General features: G+C 44.4%; 1 protein-coding gene across 5 annotated transcripts in view; it reads left to right on the forward strand.

The window, feature by feature from the left end:
* LOC142660807 (protein phosphatase 1 regulatory subunit 12A-like) overlaps positions 1-21566 on the forward strand; it is a 40114-nt gene that overhangs the window by 10809 nt on the left and 7739 nt on the right. The window contains exons 1-19 of one of the 5 annotated variants that reach the window (XR_012850568.1): positions 1000-1331; positions 3207-3337; positions 5626-5744; positions 7149-7308; positions 8034-8178; positions 8526-8600; positions 8760-8845; positions 10249-10397; positions 10949-11025; positions 11137-11304; positions 11489-11565; positions 11652-11870; positions 13421-13495; positions 13595-13685; positions 13812-13970; positions 14082-14214; positions 14303-14433; positions 21058-21117; positions 21280-21417. Coding sequence is in view for 4 of the 5 variants with exons in the window: in XM_075837683.1 (XP_075693798.1) it covers positions 1074-1331; positions 3207-3337; positions 5626-5744; positions 7149-7308; positions 8034-8178; positions 8526-8600; positions 8760-8845; positions 10249-10397; positions 10949-11025; positions 11137-11304; positions 11489-11565; positions 11652-11870; positions 13421-13495; positions 13595-13685; positions 13812-13970; positions 14082-14214; positions 14303-14433; positions 21058-21117; positions 21398-21417 (2333 nt within the window). In the remaining variant the exon portion in view is untranslated. Of the gene's footprint in view, positions 1-999; positions 1332-3206; positions 3338-5625; positions 5745-7148; positions 7309-8033; positions 8179-8525; positions 8601-8759; positions 8846-10248; positions 10398-10948; positions 11026-11136; positions 11305-11488; positions 11566-11651; positions 11871-13420; positions 13496-13594; positions 13686-13811; positions 13971-14081; positions 14215-14302; positions 14434-21057; positions 21118-21279; positions 21418-21566 lie in introns of those variants that run through there. The other 4 variants (XM_075837686.1, XM_075837683.1, XM_075837685.1 and 1 more) reach the window with 4 other exon arrangements.

The raw sequence follows: 21566 nt of genomic DNA on the forward strand, positions 1-21566 counted from the left end.
ATGCTGCACTATTTTTTCCGGCATTTTTACCAGATCTGTGATGGAGGCCACTCAGAGCCTCCATTGTAGATGTGAACGAAGCCTTATAGAAGTTTCTGGCTAATGCTGAAGGATTTCAGGTGCCTCATGGAGTGTCGGGACCTCTACCTTGTCACGTTGGAACATATTTTAAAAATGTTTAGGCCGGTTCCACGTAGCTGAATTTCTGCAGCAAGTCCCCCGACACCCGCAGGGAAATCTCCACCAAATCGTGCGGATTTTCCTGCGAGTGTCTAATACTTGCAGTCTCTACAGCTGCCCTCCAGTGATGACATGTCGTCACATGACCCCCGCAGACTGTGAGTGGCCGCAGCGGTCAGGCGTTGACATGATACGTCATTGCTGGAGGCCGGGTGTACGGAGACCGGCAGGAACATGGAAGTGTTGCGATGGGAACACCAGGGGAGGTGAGTATAGCGCTTTTTTTTTTTTTTTTACGGACTTGCAGATTTTATTCAAGTATTTCTACTTTACCATTGAATTCAATGGGAGAATTCTGCAACAAATCATGCAATTGAAACTTTTCGCACCATGTGCATGAGTTTTGTTCAGCTCTCATCCACTTTGCTACTTCCGTATTCTGCTGCAGATTTTACGTCCGTCAATCCGGGCAGCAAATCCATCACGTATGAACGTAGCCTTATGGCATCTCAGATCCCCAAGACAAGGGCGGATATGTGTCCTCCATTCACGTCAATATCGAGTGACCACACACGTTGTCCACTTCTTCGCCAGGTCCGGGCACGCCTGTGCTGGTGATAGATGGGGGTCCCAGACCATAAAAGTCTGTGGTGGGAGACCCCTTTAGGTCTGTCCCTATAATGTGTATAACTCCATCCTGAGCACTGTCATTACTCCACCACACCGCTGACACTTCCATCCTCTCCCCTAGTCCCGTCCTCCGCGCCTCATCTCCCTCCCGTCTCTCCTCCTGACGTCTCCTCCCTAGTCCTCACCCTCCTCCCTCTTCTCCTCCTCCCTCCCGGCCTCTCCCGGTCCCCTCCTCCCGCCTGTCTCCGGGCAGGACACGGAAGATGGCGGCGGATGATCGGTCCCGGTCGGACTCGGCTAAAGATAAGCGGAGGGAGCAGCTGCTCAGGTGGCTGGACTCTGAGACGGACCGATGTCTGCCGCCCGGCTCCGTACGCCGCCCGCCCCGGGTGCGTTTCGCCCAAGGAGCCGTGTTTATGGCCGCTTGTTCGGCTGGAGACCGGGAGGAGGTTCGGCAACTTCTGGCGGCCGGAGCCCCGATCAATGGCACCAACGTGGACGGACTGACGGCGCTGCACCAGGTATCTCTGTCATATAAGAATAGATAAGAGCTGTCATTACATGATGGGAGTTGTAGTCTCGCCACAAGTTGCCGTCCAATGCCAATAATAGACAGCCCATAATCTATGTATTATGCTGCTTGTCATATTGAGTGCAGGGACTACTACACTCATCATCTGCACTTTATTTCAGTATCAATAATTAGCACATAATCTCTTCTGTCAATTGCTGCGGATTTTTCTTGGTCACTTGTTGTTGTCACCGGGAAGGTGGCACTTAAAGGGGAGTTCCACTGTTTCTGACATGTCAGGAGACCAATTCAGCAGGGGTCCTGAGCCTGGACTAAAGGTGCCCCTGCGCTCGGTGAATGACCAGACCCCTCCAGAACTTTTTTTTTTTTAGTAATTTACGGAATGCCGAGGTATCCGCAACTCCGGAATCTAAGAATCACAACTTAAAATAAAAAACTGCGTTGTTGAAATTTCTCATTGATGCAGAAGGGTCTGAGGATAATTGGGGGTGCTGTAGGGTTAGGGTACATTATTGGACTTGGTAGTGGGTAGCGAGCGTCTCCAATGACAGAAAAGTGGAACTCCCCTTTAAGAAGAACTGGACAAGGATTACCCACAAAGGGCAATGTGATCACTTTTTTATTGACCAGAACTAGAAAATCATTGAAACCCAAGTAGTATATAACTTCAAAACAAATGTTCAATGCCATATTGTGTCTGATTGTGGCGGGGTGGGGGTCCGAACTTTCATTTTGGGGGTGGGACTGTTCACGTCTATGGCCTGCGTAGTATACAGGAGATTTTCCAGTGACGTAGTTGAATCCCACAGTTTTACAGATGTCTTGAGATGCCATCTACTCAACCCTGCAGCGGTTTCCCAGGCCCCCAGACGTCGGAGCGTATATCCATATTGAGTAGTGTTCAGTGCGTGTTCCCCTCCGCATCACAGCCCACACCCCCAATCTGAATTCCTCCGTTAATTTTTGCACTTGTAATTGGGTTGTCACCATTTAGTAGTAAAGTGTGAAGAGCAGACCACACACAAGATGCGGCTCACCAGCTATTGTGAAACTACAACTCCAAGCATGCCCTAACAGACACAGACTGGGGGTTGTAGTCTCCTAAAAACCCAAGAGACCGCTGTGCCGTGTATGACGTGTCTGCATTCCTCATAATACTGACATGTTCTTGTATTTGCCTCAAATGTCTTTCTTGTCCATCTCTTCCCGTTATAAAAGAGTCTTTCCCTCCAAGTCAGAAAAATCACAAGTAAATAGAAGTCCACGTCTTGTCAGGTTACACATTCTATTAAACCGTTTGATCGCTATATCCGGTCCTCGGAAAGCTGGGTGACTACCAGTGTGGCCGCCATCATTTCTCCTAAAGGAGTAGTCACCCAGATTTCTCAGGCTTCTAATAAGCGCAGTTACCAAGGATACATCATTGCATGATCAGACGTTTTTACCACTCAGGAGTCTGGGAAAGCTGGGTAGTGTACCCTGTGGGATATGTAATGGCAGCCATCTTGGATATCATCCAGCTTTCCCAGCAGCAGATTTTACTAATTAACAACATAAGGATTTTTTTTGAACTTTTGCATATTGCAAGTTCTTTCGTAGTGTTTCTATTCATTCTGTGTCTTAAAGGCACACTAACTCTAAAATCTATTGTACTACGTTTGCAGTGCAGTTGGGTGCTATTGTTCGCTGTTATCTGCCATTTCAAGCTTAGGAGATGCATATTGTAGTGTTTTTTTTTTTAATGGAACGTCCAGAACAATCGATGTCCGTATGATCACTACTTCATTTGCAGTCCTGCTCCTTTAATTTGGTACCGGCGTTTATCATAATGTCCTTGTCACATTCTCCACTTTAACCTTCTCAGGCCTGTATCGATGAAAATATGGACATGGTTCAGTTTCTGGTGGAGAATGGAGCTTGCGTGAACCAGCAGGACAACGAGGGGTGGACCCCTCTCCACGCAGCAGCGTCTTGTGGCTTTGTGAGCATAGCACAGTAAGTGGGGGGCGGGGGCACGACACCCCATGTAATCCCGTACAGTAATGGATCATCTACAAAAAAAATATCACCTGTAAATACAAAAATCCATAAATATATCTTTTATTAAAAAAAATATAAATATTCAGCAATTTCCTGGATGTCACCCAGCTTTCCCAGGAACGGCTACATCTACCAAGGCTGCCATAGCAAGTCATGCTGATGTTGTCACCCAGCTTTTCCAGACTCCTGAATAGTAAATCTTATGGAGTGATTCAGCGCCTGCGTAAATATTCTTGCGTAGCTAGGTAGATTTTCCGTTCAGGATTCGGGGAAAGTTGGGTGTCAATCTCTAGGAGCTCTAAAAGCAGCTATTTCTTAGACATTGTGAATGTTTTTCTTTTGCTTTTTTACTTATAATATAATATAAAAATCATAATGTCAGTAATGACGTGATTGTTTTTTTAGTGATTACACAGGTATGTGGTTGGAACAGGTTATTCACCTCCACAGGCCTGTCACAGTCTGGTATTCTGAGCTATACACACCTATGTCCATGTTCAGGTGATGATAAAAAGCCTCCGTGTCACAGGGCTATACACTGAGAGCATAATCGTTTTTTATATCCATATTACTTCTACATTTTCATAACACAGGATCAACCTTTTTTATGTGATTTGCTTGCTGTCAGTGAGTAGTAACAATAGGCCATGTTCATAGTGTCAATTTTCAGTTGTATTTTGGAGCTTAAAACGCTCATGTTACGCTCCGAAATACACTAGAAATACATCTGCACGCAGCTTTTCATTGATTTCACTGGTTAGATACGTTGTTTGGTTCATACGAGGCGTATTTTTTCGCCGTCTAATTTAAAAATCTCCTTGTAAAAATACACTTTGGGAAAAAAGAAGTCATGTTACTCGATGCGTTTTACAAGCTGATTTTTCCTATATCCCTTTGTTACTTAGGGTATGTTCACACGCTTAACAAAAAAACGGCTGTAAAATACGGAGATGTTTTCAAGAGAAAACGGCCTCTGATTTTCAGCCGTTTTTTTAAGCATTGAGCGTTTTTTATGTGCTTTTTACGGCCGTTTTTCTATTGACCCAATGAAAAACGGCTCCAAAAACGGCTAAAGGAGTGACCTACACTTTTGTGGGAACGAAATGCTGTTTTTCCCATTGAAATCAATGGGCAGATGTTTGGAGGCGTTCAGCCCCTGTATTTTCAGCCGTTTTTCGGGGCGTTTACGGCCCGAAAAATGGCTGAAAATAGGCTGTGTGAACATACCCTTAAAAAAGAAAATTATTCCAAAATGCGCCTCACAATACTCTTTAAGGGTATGTTCACACTGTTTTTTGACGCGCAAACCGCGCTGCAGGACTCGTCAAAAACCGTCCGAAAATGCCTCCCATTGGTAAAACCGTCTCGCGTGAGAGAGAAGGGACATGCCCTATCTTCGGGCGTTTACGCCTCTGACTTCCCATTGACATCAATGGGAGGCACAGAAAGCGTATTTCGCAGAGTTTTAAAAACACACGAAAACATGATTACACTACGGGACAGTTGTCCTGCAGCGAGGCAGGGACTCCTAGCATCGTACATAAGTATGATGCTAGGAGCCCGGCTCCCTGCACTGTGTTCGGTCCGGGACTTGCGGCCGAAATACGTCCGTCAATTACGGACGTAATTAGTGTGTGTGCACATACCCTTAAATCGGCCTCGTATTTCTCAGCCTGAAGATATGCCGTGTAAACATGACATTGTTCACATGCAGAGGCGGAAACAACCTGCTGACACATGTGCTTTGCTCGTTACAGTGTATCAGAGCAGAATTTGCTGCTGATTCACTGCAGATTTCACCCCTGCTATATTGAAAGGAGCAAAACCTGCGGTGAACAACCACAACAGAAATTGAGATTTCACGCCGCATGTTGATTTCCGTGTGGAAAAGTCTGCAGCATCTGGAAAAGATTGCAAAATCTCATCCACTTGCCTGATACTGTAATCCGCTGCATATTTTACCTGCCCAAATCCGCAGGTGAAACCTGCAGCAATTCCGGTACGTGTGAACCTGGCCCTAAGCTCCAAATACTTCGACCATGCACCGGTGTCCACGAGACAGGTGTTCAGTCTCTGGATGTTTCTATTCACTGACATTAAGCAGGGCTCTCGATAATGGTGAGGAATTGAAATGTCAAGTCCATTAGAAATTTGCAGAACTTTTTATTATGCCATGAATGAGTTTTATATACGTAAAACAAAACAAAAAAAACTTTAATGCAGTTGAGTTCTCCTTCCGGCAGGTACTTGATCTCTAAGGGTGCGAACGTAGCGATGGTAAATAGCGAAGGGGAACTTCCACTGGATGTGTCTCATGAGAGCGCCATGGAGAAACTACTGAAGAGTGAGGTGAAGAAGCAAGGTAACTGCCTGTGGAAAAAAAACAAAACATTGGGGGACATTTATAAAAACGATCTCACAGTATAACTGTCTTTGTTGCCCATAGCAACCAATCACAGTGCAGCTTTTATTTCTTATAGTGCTCTTGAAAATTCAAAGCTGTGCTGTGATTGGTTGCTATGGGGAACAAGGACAGTTTTTCTGTTTCCCCCCATTGGCCCTGCCTTACAGAAAAACTGGGCTTGCTGCCCATAGCAACCAATGACAGTGCAGCTTTCATTTCTTAAACTGCTCTGAAAAAAAGAGAGCTGCGCTGTGATTGTTCAGTCGTGGGACTGACAAGCCATTGTAGGAAGTTGCTGGTCAGAGCTGCCCGCCTACCTGGGCTTGGTTGGCGCACTGATTCCTTTACATTACAGCATCACCCAGATCCCCTAATTATGACGAGTCAGAGGGCACAATATTGGATTCCATATCACCAGTACGGGGGCAGAAAAATAACATGCCACATCGACTAATAATCATATGTAGTGTCTACCTTCCCCTTCGTGAGGCTCTTAATCCATTCAACTCAGCCAATATTCGGCACATAATTTACTTCCTTACGACCCTTTTGGTATAGGACGCATATTATTGTAATATTGTATCTATTGGAAAATGCCATAAGAGTAAATGTATGGACAGATCCTGTCAGCGACGTACATCCAGGCAGAGAATCTGCTTGTATGAGATACAAATATATAGATCTATAGCTGGCCATATTGGCTGACCGTTATTACTCCCAACTCCCCCATACACATGCACGCTCGCCTGGTCCGAGCGTGCATGTCTTTTCAATAGGGAAAAGGGAGAAAGCCGCTGCCGGAGGAGTTTTATTTCTTATCTACAAACGAACAAAAGTATCCGCATGTTGAATTTCAACATGTCCGACCCGTCTATCCCCCGACAGGATGGGGATACGTGATGTAAAGTTGTTTACTGGTCTTGAGATCGATCTCTTTTAGGTCATATTCACATTATTTTACCTCTGTGTAGTATCCCAGTCTAATCCGGTCTGTTTACTGGCCCTATAATAATATATTGTTCTTTTCCAGACACGCATACTCGGATGCCGTAAACATAAAACGCATCATGACATGCATCACTGGATGCTGATTTGTGGCTGAGAAATCCCCATAGAAGTCAATTGACACCCAAAATAATAGCATCTGTTATACATATGGGAAAAACCATCTGTTTTGGAAAAATCAAGATTTTTTTTTTATTCATTCTAAGGATATATACGGACGTAAAAAACGGATCTAAAAATATACGAATATGAAAATATGCCTATTTATAGCTATGTTTTTTGGACGTGATACAACCTTTATTTTTTACGGTCGTGTGAATAAGGTCTTATACACGTGATTTGTGGCTTGTCTTGCAGGTGTGGATTTAGATGTAGCGCGAAAAGAGGAGGAGGAGCTTATGTTACGAGACGCCCGGCGCTGGTTGAACAATGGAAAATATGATGAAATCAGGCATCATACCACTGGGGCTACTCCTTTACATGTAGCAGCTGCAAAGGGCTATACTGAAGTCATCAAGTGAGTTGTCCGTCACGGAAATCGGGGAGAAGTATAGGAGGGCATGTATGTATAAGCTTGCAAGACGGAGGGCAGATATTATTGAATTATAATTCGGACCGGATACCCTCATTTGGCTCTGATGAACATGTCTATTACTTTTAATGGTGCCGGAGGAGATAAGCGGCACTGAAGGGGTTCTGCACCTGCCTGTTTCCTAGGGAAACAAAGTGCCAGACGGGAAAAAATCAACTCCCTCAGCCGGGAATCTCCCAGGCCCCATACTCATGAAATTCTTTGGTGGATCTTGTTAAAATCTGCATGATCCACCTGCAATAATGTGATGTCTGTGGTCATCTTAGGATTGTCTAAACTGGACAATTCACCTATCCCACATGACGTGTTCCCTGACAGCAAGCTGATTTCAGGGGGTCCTGCTGCCAAGATTCCCCTGCGATCAGCTGGTATTGCCAAGGAAGGCCGAGATACCAATCATTTGCAGCAACTCTCCGCTCTGACTAATAGGACGGTTCCTAGGATGGGTTCACCCCCCCCCCCCCATTACATATTTTTACCCCTACTGGATTGGGTTTAATGAAGCAAGTGTGAAAGATAGATTTTTATATAATTTCCCCCCCCCCCATTATTTTTCACTCATTCTACTCTGTTTCTCACCCCCTTTTATATTTCATATCTTCATGATGTCCTCTGTCTCCTACCTTTATCATTTTCCATATCTGTCTCAGGCTGCTCCTACAATTGGGTTTTGACGTGGATTCCCGTGACTTAGATGGTTGGACTCCCCTGCACGCGGCCGCTCATTGGGGCCAACAGGATGCATGCCGTCTCCTGTGTGAGGCTCTCTGTGACATGGAGGCTGTCAACAAAGTGGTGAGGGGGTCAGCGGTCTCCTCACTCTACACACAGACTGCTTATGCCCCCCGACTCTGCCATGGCTGGTTCTGTACACCTATGCAGTGTATCTTATGTGCGTCCGGTGTCCTCCTGGCTGCTTATATCATGTGTGTTGCTTCAGCCTTCCTCATTATTCCCCATCGTCCTGTTTGTATCTTCCCAATGCGTTTTCTAACTTCTCCCTGCGCTTAATTCCAGCGATCCTTGTCTTGCCTTGTCTATCGCTTCTCGGCATTAACCGCATCTCTCTTGCAGGGTGTTCTTTCTGTCTTGTTTTCTACAATACGCCAGCAGATCTTTTATCGTTGTTTTCACTCTTTTAGGGCCAGACCTCCTTTGATGTTGCAGATGACAGTTTAGAATCTGTCCTGGAAGAGATGAAGAAGAAACAGAGTGCGGTGAGATCTCGTTGAGTCTGTATTTGGGGGGCTAAGAAATTGCACAGACAGAAACTGATACATGTATTAATTGATCTATTTCTCCTTTGCAATTATTTTGCCTGTGTAATATCTATCTTTATAACTCCTCTCTGATTTTTTTCCTATCTTTTTTTGTAGTTACGCTTGGAGAAGATGAAGAATGCTCCGCAGATAAGGTCTCAGACGAGCCCTACGAATCAGAATGCAGCTAGCCGAACAAGGAGGTCTGTAGGGCATATACAGTGTTTGTGTGAGGCATTGGAGTGGGCAGTGTGGCACATCTGTTGTGCTGTGGAGTTACACAATGAATGGGGTGTATCAGAGGCCAAGAGCATTTCCACCTTAACTTGAAACAGAAAATCAGCAGCAAATATGTCTTTGAGTCGTCCTCTAATTTCAAGATTTATTCCGTTGTTTTTGGCAAGATCTGATGCTATGAAAGCTGGGTGACAACCAATTTGGCTGTTATTACAATTCGCAGAGGTTGTCACCCATCTTTCTTGAAATTCTGAATGGCAAGTCTTCAAGGTTATGTACTGATGCAGCACCTGGCTCTCCTATGGCTGGATAACTATGTAAACCTGGGAAAGTTGGGTCACCACTCCTGTGTAGGTTCTTATAATGGTCCTATTTCTCAGAACTGACATAACATGGACATGACTCGCTCTTCATTTTGTATTCTTATAAGGAAGGAGTAATTCTAAAACTTAGCCTTTAATGAGCTGATAAAACGTGGGATAACAGACATTTACATAAATATAATGACATACAACGTATGGATATCTCATTTGGGCATTAGGATCTGGTTCCCTTTGATTAGCTGCTGGTTTTACGGTTAATATGCGTTCAGTATGTATTTAATGAGGACCGTACAGTGCTGCTAAACCTGTCCCATATATCTAGACTGAACTGTCCCTGTATTGCGTAATACTGCCGGGCACCTGTTCTGAAAAGAACGACCCTATTACTGTCGGAACCTCTTCCCTAATGTCTTCTATTGATTCCCTAACATTGTCACTATTGGCAGTATAACCCAATACAGGGACAGTTCAGTCTAGACATATGGGACAGGTTTAGCAGCACTGTACGGTCCTCATTAAATACATACTGAATGCATATTGACCCTAAAACCAACAGCTAATCGAAGGGAACCAGATCCTAATGCCCAAAACAAATATCTACACGTTGTATATCATTATATTTATGTAAATGTATTTTATCCCACGTTTTATCAGCTCATTAAAGGCTAATTTTTTTTAATTACTCCTTCGTTATAAGAATACAATTTGAGAAACTGGGAGGAATAACGGGAACCAGCCCGTTGTTTTGCATCTGGGAATTTCACTAATATTACTCTCCATCTATTAAGACTTTATCTAAGGAGCACAATTTAAAGACTACTATTTACTAGTGAAGGGGGAACTGCTCTTGGACCACTAGATTGTGCGCTGTGTCATACACCGATTAATGTCACGAGGGAAAGTGTGATCCACGGCGTGGACTTTTCACTGTGTGAGCTTGAAGTGTTTTCACTGTATGTGCTGAGTGACACTTGGTGTGTGTTCCCGGGCACTCTGTGCACTGACCCCTTGCACGCCCCCTGCCCCCCAACCCATTTTTCAAATAGGAGTTCTATTTCTCGTCTGAGCAGCCAAGAGAAAGTTGCACTTCGAGTGCAGGACAAAGAGCGCCGAACTCAGCCCATCAGTTCAACAGTGCCCACCAGCCAACCAATTGCTTCCAGTTCCGATGATTCTGGTTCTGATGCTGAGTCGGGTCAGTACTTTGTATTCATCTACTTATTTTTCTGCAGGGATCGACGTACTACTAAAAAGGGACGCCTGCTGTACAGGGATGGTCACCGCTCACATCAGTCTTTGCTACTATTGAGGCTCGCAGTTTAATTTTCGTATGAACGACATACACTGTAGGGGCAATTTAACATGAAGCCATGTATTCTATTCTTTCTATTCTAACCACCCTTATAGATGCTTGCATGTAATGTTTCACTGTCTCCTGTCAGTGGCACTTTAAGCTTTAGTAGGTTTCTTTAATGAGTTGCTGGGGTAGTCCTATAAGATCCTAAATGTACCTTCATATTCATACCTATAGAACTTGACAGAAAGATAGAGGAAATTCTTCACTTTGGCATAACTAGTTTGCACTATGAACCAATGAGAAAACCAGTACTGTAAAGAAACTTAAACTTTTTGGAGTTGGCCGGTCATGTTCTCAACTTACCTGTACTTTCAGATTGTATATGGTTTATTCTTCTGTATTATGTGGACTGTTTGTGTGTTTTTTTTACCCCTTTTTTTCTCTTACAGAAAAAGTAAAAGCTCAAGAAAGGATTAATAATCTGAACAACCAGTTACGTAACCTTTCAACCACCACCACAAAGAAGGTGAGAATTAAGGGTGGGGATAATACGTCATCTTCCATTGACTATAGTCATTTTTTTAATCAATGAATTGAGTACAGCAAATAACTGTGACACACACACTGCTATCCTTAGACCCCAGCTGTCCCGGAGCAGGAGAAAACGGAGCCGCCTCTAGGCTCATGGCGAGCGTCCTTGAGAAAGACTGGTAGTTCCGGCACACTGAGCTCTGGTACCACTTCTGAAGAAGGCAGGAGGGCAGTACTACCTAAATCTGCCTCCAGCTCCCAGCTAGCAGACAGAGTGTGTATTGTGACTGGCCAAATACTACCTTTGTTTCGTAACTATTTCTTTCTAGCGTCTTCACGGCATTCTTTTTCTTGTCAGTGAGCTGCATTCTTTTCTACGACTCTCCTTTAATTCATCGCTGACAATCCTTTAGCTTATAATTCCAAAAGTCACCTGACCATGATGTTGTTTCCTTTAGGAGAAGACTGGGTCTGAACTCCGTTTAGCTCGTGTGCCTCCAAGTCAAAAACTGCAAAGTAACCAGGAAAATGTGAGGTCAGTATTGAGATGCAAATGTAGGATGGTAGCATTTATCCTTTAGGGCACAACTAAACTGTTTTGATGTCTTTATGTTCGCAAAGGGAACCTACATTTAGCCGCGTGTCACTCACTCGTCAACGTACTGATGGAGATGAAGGACAAAACTCATTCCGTAGACAGAGGGTGCCTCTGACATCAAGGACTGAAACCCTATCAAAAAGAGAGCCATTAACAACTAAGCCAGAAACGACATTATCAAGTGGAAACACTTTGTCCCCTAAAGTAGATGCCACTCTGTCAACACCAAATTCACTTACAAGGTATGGTTAATACGGTTCTAAAATGTAGAGAAAGGTCATGGTTTATGTGCTTGTAAGCGCGTCTGTCCTAATTCCAATGGCAATTCTGTCTTTAGCTAAAAACCTGAGTAATCTGAGACAGACTGGTTGCTAGGAACTCTCTGCCTGATAATGCAATTGAAAAGACTGCTGTTGTTTGGCAGGGTAGCTTAAAGAGGCTCTGTCTCCACATTATAAGTGCCCTATATTGTACATGATGTGATCGGCGCTGTAATGTAGATAACAGCAGTGTTTTTTATTTCGAAAAACCATCATTTTTGATGGAGTTATGACCTATATTAGCTTTATGCTAATGAGTTTCTTAATGGACAACTGGGCGTGTTTTACTTTTTGGCCATGTGGGCGTTGTACAGAGGAGTGTATGACGCTGACCAATCAGTGACCAATCAGCATTATACACTTCTCTCCATTCATTTACACTGCACATAGCGATATAGCTATATCGCGATGTGCAGCCACATAAACACACTATAACGTTACTGCAGTGTCCTGACAATGAATATACATTACCTCCAGCCAGGACGTGATGTGTATTCAGAATCCTGTCACTTCTGTATCGTCTCTGTGAGATTTACAGCAAGGCAAGCGTAATCTTGCGAGATTACGATGTAACCTGTCATTTCAAACGAGATTACGCTTCCTGTGCTGTAGTGTCGGGATTGTATTAGCGAAGTGTCAGGATTCTGAATACACGTCACGTCCTGGCTGGGGGTAATGTATATTCACTGTCAGGACACTGCAGTAATGTTATAGTGTGTGTATGTGGCTGCACATCGGGATATAGCTATATCGCTATGTGCTGTGTAAATGAATGGAGAGAAGTGTATGACGCTGATTGGTCACTGATTGGTCAGCGTCATACACTCCCCCTGTACAACGCCCATTTGGCCAAAAAGTAAAACACGCCCAGTTGTCCATTAAGAAACTCATTAGCATAAAGCTAAAATAGGTCATAACTCCATCAAAAATGATTGTTTTTCTAAATAAAAAACACTGCTGTTATCTACATTACAGCGCCGATCACATCATGTACAATATAGGCCACTTATAATGTGGAGACAGAGCCTCTTTAAGCAACCAGACTGTCATACATGACTTCGCTTTTCTGATCAAAGCTGATGCCATTCCCCATGTTAGCCTGTTAGCAGTCTCATTGAACAGCGCTACAACTACCCCCTACATGCTGAAATAGGGACAGGGACCAATAGATTGTATTCAACTGCACAGCAGATGTAGGTAAGATCAACATGAATTTAGTGTTCATTCGATGGCCCTCGGATGGCATGCATGGCGTGATACGTAAAACTATACCAATAACCCTAACTGCAGGGAAAAAGTTGGCCACTATCCTACATATGTTACAGAATGGTAGATGTAGTTGAATATACTTCTGAGCAAAATATGCTCTTAAGGAAGAAGATGTCATAAACCTACAATAATTTACTATTTGCATTGCTGTTCCTTACAGATATATTGGACAGATAATTACTTATCTCTTCTGTCTCTTCCAGAACTGCTGAGACTGCAAACACAACAAGTACAAATTTAGAACCTACAACCACTACAGAGACCAAAGAGCGACGCAGGTAGGAAGTAAAGCCTGGACGGACTTTTACGGTTCTTTTGGCTTCCCTTTTCTGTAAGGATGCATTTATACACCATGTCTCACAGACTTTTGTCTTTAGGTCTTACCTGACCCCTGTGAGAGATGAAGAAGCTGAAGCTCAGCGAAAGGCAAGGTCACGACATGCACGACAGTCTCGTCGATCTACTCAGGTAAAAACTTGCATAACACAAAAGCTCTTTCAAATATCTTATTCTTTGCTCCACGGAAAACGGTATACGTTTTCCAGGATTTAAAACCATTTTGTTAAACTTTGTTACATCTTTAATCTTCTGCAGGGAGTGACTCTCACAGATCTGAAAGAGGCTGAAAAGGTCATCAAAGGTCAACAGGAAAATAAAGAAGCAGTACCTGAAACAGTGAAGACCCAAGAAGAGGAGACCACCAAAGACAACCAGACGAAACCAAGAAGCAGCCGGGCCACCAGTGATGATGGGGTTAGTAGTCTTGGGGATAAACACTGATTATAACTGTGTTCCTGTATTAATCTGGGAGGAGAAGATAAAGTTCTGATACGTGAATATAAGTGTCATATTCTGAATTTTCAGACAGAGGTCATTTGGAGATCCCGAATCGCCAGTTTGCAGAAATCTGATCTTTTAGGATTAACCACTCCCGATCCAACTCCAACTTCCTCGGGTTCACATAGGCGAGGAGGAGGACGAAGCTTAGAGAGCAAAGGTTAGTTTTTGACAGAGAAAGTCTTGGTTTGATGTGTGTAAGATGACTTTGTGGGTCAGCATAACACCGAATGAAATGTCAATTACAGAGATGCAGAAGTCCCAAGAGGACGAGAAAGAAAGTGACGAGCGAGGTGGCAGGAGCAAGGCAGGCGTTCGGGACCGGAGGAGGCCACGAGAGAAGAGGAGATCCACTGGCGTTCCACTTACCACTAGAGATGTAAGAATTAAGTGATCTCTGCTGTGATATTATTGAAGCCTGTTTATTGGAACTGTCTTTTTAGTACACTTATCTATTGACCAGGACCCATTGTAGAGAAGGAGCTACCATTGTGTAGGTTAGGCTTATCTTAGAAATAATGTATTAACAAAATTACTAGGGAATAGAATTTTCTAGTTCGTACCATTGGAGCCACAGACTGTGGGTATATCTGTTGCTATCAGGAGGCTTAACACTAAGAATTAAAAAAGTTCTAGCCCCTCCTACAGGATATATCCCTCCTATAGACACTGAGCTAATACAGTCCTAGCTTAGTGTTCGTAGTAGGCAGACGCTCCTGTTGGTTCAGCAGGTTGTCAGTTTATTTTTCGTTCGTTTATTTTTTCTTTGTTTTCAATAAATTGGAAACAGGGGTCGATGCTTTCCCCTTCTGGCAGGCACAACTCCACTGTGCTTTTGTCCACCTGCCAATGAAGACAAGAGCACAAGCTCCTCTGTCACCCACCAACCTAAGGGGCACCCCTCCTCTAGTGCCCCTCCACCTGAGGATGGCTTACTAAGGGGGTGCCCCTGTTGGTTTCCAAAATTGCTGGTAGCAAGAAATGGACCTTAAACAGGGGGGTAAGTCAGGGAAAGACCACATTCCCCATAACCGGAAAAGGAACCATCTTTTAAGTTGTTCTCTATTATGAAGCAGTCTTTTTCCGCTGACCTAAATGGTTGCACACCGTTTTTTCTGTTGTGGTCTCCAAAGTGTGGAAACACCCCGACAAGAAATTTTCCCGTACCTCCTGGTTGTATGTTATGTATCCCTTTCCAAAGGACCTATCTTCAAAATCATCTAACTCACCAGCGGTAGACCCCCTCCCTTCTCCGGCCTGGCCACGACCACTACCTTACCTATAGCGGATGCAGCTTCTTTCCGTGACCCGCTGGACCGCCGTATTGAGTCTTTCTTCAGGTCTTCCTTTGAGGCTACTGGCTCTGCCCTGCACCCAATTTTTGCTTCCGCTTGAGTCAGCAGGGCTTTTACCGAGTGGGCACAACAACTCCGTCATGGCATTCTTTCAGGGACCCCTCCGAAGGAACTGGTGGATCTCTCTCACCCACTGTCTGGAACGACAAAATTTCTGTGCTAAGTCTCTCTGGATGCTGGGTGCCTGGTGGTGGTACCCCTCACTATTACCAGTTTGTGGCTCTTTTGTTCAACTTGGCAACAGCCCCACGTGTCTACACCAAAATTCTCTCTGTGGTGATGGCACTTCCGAGCAAGGGGGAATTCCGACACTCCCGTCATGGACGACATTCTGATATAGTCTTCATCCAGGGAGGACAATGTTACCGCTCTCCAGATCACACTGGATACTTTGACCCATTTTGGTTGGGACATCTACTGCTCCTAATCCTGTCTCACACCTTCCCAGACACTTATCTTTCTGGGCATAACCTTAGACACTCAGTTGGCGAGATAGTTTCTTCCCCAGGAGAGAGTGTCTGCTCTTAAGACCGTGATCTGTGCCTTACGGAAGGGTTCCCCGACCACTTTCTGTCTCTGCATGAGAGTCCTCGGCACCATGGTAGGCCATTCCCACACTCCTCCTCTTCAAGGAGCGATACTCTTCCCGGTGGAACCGCTCATTGGATCGACAGATCTTTCTTCCTCCGTCTATCTGTTGGGCCCTTCATTGGTGGCACTCTTCCCCGACCATTATATGCGGCCCCTCCTTCCTTCCGCTGAAGTGGTAAATTATTTCCACGGATGCGAATCTCTGAGGTTGGGGAGGAACGTTATGAAATATCACGGCTCAGGGACTGTGTTCTCAACACGAATCCTATCTTGCCATCAACTTCCTTGAATTTAGAGAAATTTGCTTCTGTCTGGCATTCCGGTGTGAGTGCAAACGGACAATGTCACAGCCATGGCAAGGATTCTAACCTCGGCAGAATGGCACATTCTCGCCCTTTTGGCGGTGCATATCCCAACTGGGTCACGGATTTCCTCAGTCGAGAACGGGTCAACCCAGAGGAGTGGTCTCGCCATCAGGAGGTTTTTGACCAAATTTGCACCAGGCCGGACATGGACTAGATGGCATCCAGGTTCAACTGCAGGGTTCCCGGCTTTGTCTCCTGAGCTCGGGTTTACGAGGCCTTTGCAGTCGATGCCCCAGGGGCCCTGTGGGGTCGCTTTAGTCTCCTGTACCTATTTCCTCCACTTTGTCTTCTGCCCAGGCTCCTAAGACGGATCAAGATTGAGGGGCTCCCCACCATTCCTGTGACACTGGACTGGCTACGTCGCAATTGGTATGCCGAGTTGGTGTCCCTGCTTGCTGACACTCCATGACCCTTAGCTCTCCGTCACGACCTGTTCTCTCAAGGACCTCTCTGCCACCAGAATTTATAGTCGCTACGTTTAATGGCGTGGCTGTTGAATCTGCCATTCTTAGGGCATGTGGTTTATCGGAGCGGGTTATCCTTGTCATGCTCAAGGCTAGCAAGCCTTCCTTGGTCTACATTTACCACCGCACCAGGAAGACCTACTTCTGCTGGTGTGAGGATCCTAACCTCCCTCCTTTGTGCTTTTCCCTGTCCAGGGTCCTTTCTCTTTACCCTCCATAGAGGTCTGGATCTGGGTCTTGCCCTTAGTTCCCTTATGGGACCGGTGTCTCAGCTTTCAATCGTCTGCTGGCATCTAAATCTGACGTTCTAACCTTTTTGCTCATGCTGCCCCCCCCCCCCCCTTATCGATCCCCAACTCGTTTATGGGACCTCAACTTGGTTCTGGATGTTTTACAAATAGCTCTATTTGAGCCTCTATGGGAGATCTCTCTGCGTCTTCTCTTCTGGAAGGTGTTTTTCCTGGTAACGCTAATCTCCATCCGGAGGGTTTCAGAACTGACAGCTCTGTCTTGCCGTCCTCCGTTCTTGACTCTTCATCCGGATAGGGCCGTGCTGCATATGGTCCCTGCTTTATTTCTCAAGGTGGTCTCCTCCTTTCTCCCAAATGAAGACATCGTACTGTCGTACTTGTCTATCTCCTGTTCATTCGAAGGAGCGTTCTGTCCACAACCTTGATGTGATCTGCACCTTGTGGGTTTACATTTCCCTCACTGCTTTTTAGCAGATTGAATTCCTTGTTTGTCATCCCAGAGGGTCCACGTAAGGGTCTGGCGGCTGACTATTCATGAGGACTGCAGGGTCAGGTGCAGGGAACCCCCATTTTGGATTACGGCTCACTCCACTAGGGTGGCTGGAGCTTTCTGAACTGTGGGCGGTTAGGCTTCTGCTCTTCATGTGTACCAGGTGGCTACCTGGTCTTCTTTTAACACTTTTTGTCAAGTTCTCCCGGGTACACACTTTTTTGCTTCTGCGAATGCTTCACTTGGTTGCAACGTCTTGCAGACATCTGCGGAGTAGGTCACCAAGTCCTTTCTTCTGTTCCCACCCCGGGGGACTGCTTGAGGATGTTCTGCCAATGATACAAACGAGAAAAGTGGAATTTTTGAGCACTGACTGTAAAATACTTTTCTTGTTCAGTTCCCACCAAATTGTTTTTTATCGGGTGTCATGGTTGTAAGGAGAGGTTTTCTTCTTTCTAGATCTGATTTCAGTTTCGACCTTGAGGTGTTTCTGCTTCTCCCTTCTCTCTTCTCGTGCTTACGAACTGAATTAGCTCAGTGTCTATAGGAGAGGTATATCCATTGTGAGGGGCTAGTACTTTTTTTAATTTTTTTTTTTTTAGTGTCAAGCCTCCTAGTGGCGACCGCATATGCCCAAGGTCTGTGACACCCAATGAACTGGACGAGAAATGGATTTTTACGGTGTGTACCAAAAAATCCACAATTCTCATACAGTTGCTGCCAGCATTAAGTGGAGGTACCTTTTTTTATTAACATGAATTTTGGTTATTCTCACAGGAAAGGAGGAAAATTTTTCTGGTTACTGTTAGAATTTTTTACTTAAAGAGGAGTTGTCGTCTCGAACGGTGTTGTCCTTGGATGCTGCTAAGGCGTTTGACTGTGTGGAATGGGCTTATCTGTGGGCCGTCCTGGAGAGAATGGGATTTGGGCCCCGATATGTTTCGTGGCTACGGGGAATGTATAATGCACCTAAGGCTCGGGTACGGGTCAACAATATGGTATCTGATGCTTTTACTCTAGACAGAGATACGAGGCAGGGATGTCCCTTGTCGCCTTTACTTTTCGCTTTGGCAATAGAACCGCTGCCAATTAAGCTTAGAATGACTCAGGAAATTGTAGGTCTTAAATATGGAAGATTAGAGGAGAAAGTGGCATTGTATGCCGATGATCTCCTCTTGTTTCTGGGAGATGCAAATGGATCACTATCTCAGGCTGTCTGAACAATTACTTTGTTTGGTACATATTCTGGTCTTACAATCAATTGGGATAAATCGTCCCTGCTTCCAGTAGATCCATTAATAGATATTTTACCATCTAATTTGGCTATGGTGCCAGTTACGCAACGTAGCTGGGGGTGCAGACTACTCGTAGAGTTATGGACTTTGTTCCTCTGAACATCTTGGCACTTCTGGGAAAATTTTAACTGAAGACTGAGGCCTGAGTTAAACTACCATTGGGATTGGTGGGTAGAGTTAGTTTGCTGAAGACGATCTTGATGCCGCAACTACTTTATGTACTGCAGAACTCCCCGGTATGGCTTCCTAATTCTTTGTTCTGTAGAATTGATCAACTATTCAGGGGATTTATATGGGGACGGGAGACTCCTAGGATTAAGTTGGAAACATTGCAGTTGCCAACTGATGAGGTGGGTTTGGCGGTCCCTAATTCTCAAACATACATTTTGGCGGCACAACTGCAACATTTTAAAGATTGGGGATTTTGGATCTTGGGGGTTCCAGTGGTGCAATATTAACACATTTGTTAGGACACGCTCCTTGTTTTCTTTTCGGGAAACACATCGCTTTAGACTCCCTCCAAATCCCATTCCAACTGTTTCCTTAATACATAAGGTTTGGTGGAAGACTCGGGACTTACGAGGCATCGCAGGGATTACTCGGTTCCCACATTTATGGCGCAATGTAAGGTTATGGGAGTTATATCAACTAAGGGGGTTTGAACAGTGGGACTGTCTTGGGGTGAAATCTATCTCGCAAGTGTATAAAGAGGATGTACTAAAATCCTTCCAACAACTACAGGAGGAGTTTACTCTTCCTAATACTTTCTTCAGTCAATAGCTGCAGTTGCGGCATGCGTTGACGGCGCAGTACAGACAGTCCCTGCCAGAGGTACAGGCATCCGTAATTATAAACGTGCTTGAGAATGAGGGCGGTGTGAAAGGCGTAACTTCATTCTTATACAGTCAATTATTGGGTTATGTGTTCAAAACCCCTTTGGATCAGGTGAGAGAAAAATGGTCTCATGATGTGGGGACTATTTCTGAGGATGCTTGGAAAAGCATCCTGGCAGATGTCGCGCTGATCTTAATGTGGCACACCGTAGATCTCCGTTATTCTTACTTCAGAGTCTATCATACTCCGGTCCTATTGAAAAAAATGGGTCTTCGACCTGATGCACGGTGTCCAAGATGTTCGGAGGAACAAGCAGATCTTATCCATATGATGTGGGGGTGTCCCATTTTGCGGAGGTATTGGGAAGAGGTCTTTGCACTGATAGGGTGTTTGGACTCCAGGTGCCGCGTCATCCGCTAGTGGGGGTTCTGGGCTATGTGGAGGATCTTGCAGTCCCTACTTTCCAAAAATTGGCGATCCAAAAAGTATTGTATCAGGCTCGTAAGCTGATCGCTATGGGATAGTTGGACTCATTTGCACCTGCTTATAGGGAATTGGTTACTCGTATGAATGGTATTATACAGTTGGAGAAGGAAACTTCTCTTAAACGTGGTGCTCTTAAAAAGTTTGACGGTCAATGGACAAAATAGTTGATGTTGCCGTCCGCTTCTCTTATGAACGATATATCTGTCCAGATTTTGGATCAAATTCACTAATATTTGGTACAGATCTGGATGGGGTAGGGTGCGTAGTTAGTGAAGTGTTGGCAGACTCGTTGTGATCCAGTAGAGTAATATAGTGCTCTTTGGGGTGGGATGTGTTGGGGGGAGGGTATTGGTGGAGGGGATGTTATTGTCTCATATGTTGAATGCTTGTATATTATAAAAAATGTCTCAATAAAAACATTTGATTTAAAAAAAAAAAAAAGAGGAGCTGTCATCTGACATGTTTGTTTTAGTATATACTTGTATTTCCCATGAAATAGCAATTCTGGAGCATCTAGATCTCTGTGTTGTAGTGTTCTTCTATTATTCCTCCTGGAAATGTATGAACATATTGACAACTGCGCGTGTGTCTCTACGCAGTCTGACATTTTAAACAAGGTCAGAGAGTGTGTAGACATACACACCCAGTTATCAATTTATTCATACAATTCCAGGAAGTATAACGGAGGAAACGCAGCAATGCAGAGTTCTAAGAGAATATGCTTTAGAATTGTTATTTAATGGGGAATGCAGGTGTTACATAAAATAGACAATTTTGGAGAGCTGACAGGTCCTTTTTAATTGCTTATATAGTGCTATCGTATACTGCAATACTGTATTTATTCAAGGACTTGACTATCATTCTATACACAGAGCGATGGCGAGGAATCGGAGGAGGAGGAGGATGGAACGGAGGGAAGTCCGCGAGCTCAGGTGCTTGGACCTGCGTGCCAGCAGTTTTATTTTTTTGTATTCTAAAAGTTTTGGCAGGGAGAGGAAAATAAAGTGTATAACCTGGGTCCTGCTAATAATTTATAACATGGGTTTTATATCTGTTCTTGCTGCGTGGCTCTCGTGGTCTTGTAATTGGGTAAGTGAACTGCGTGAATTGATCAGTACTTTATTTCCATGAACATGGGTAACAGGCTCTTTACAGCAATAACGTTTGCTTGTACATTGTGTGACATAATGCGTTTCTCATTTTTCCTCCCAGGTAGATGGACTTGGCTCTCGGTAAGAACTTCATAAGATTTTAACTTTTATATTAATTTATTTATAAATTGCCCTAGACAATCTCAAAGTGTTTTTATGCATAAATAATCATCCCACTCTACCAAAAAATAGATATTTATGGTCCGGCCCATTTATGCAGGGACATCTTA

Source organism: Rhinoderma darwinii, chromosome 9 (genome assembly GCF_050947455.1).
Source record: "Rhinoderma darwinii isolate aRhiDar2 chromosome 9, aRhiDar2.hap1, whole genome shotgun sequence".
In the NCBI taxonomy this organism is placed as follows: Eukaryota; Metazoa; Chordata; class Amphibia; order Anura; family Rhinodermatidae; genus Rhinoderma; species Rhinoderma darwinii.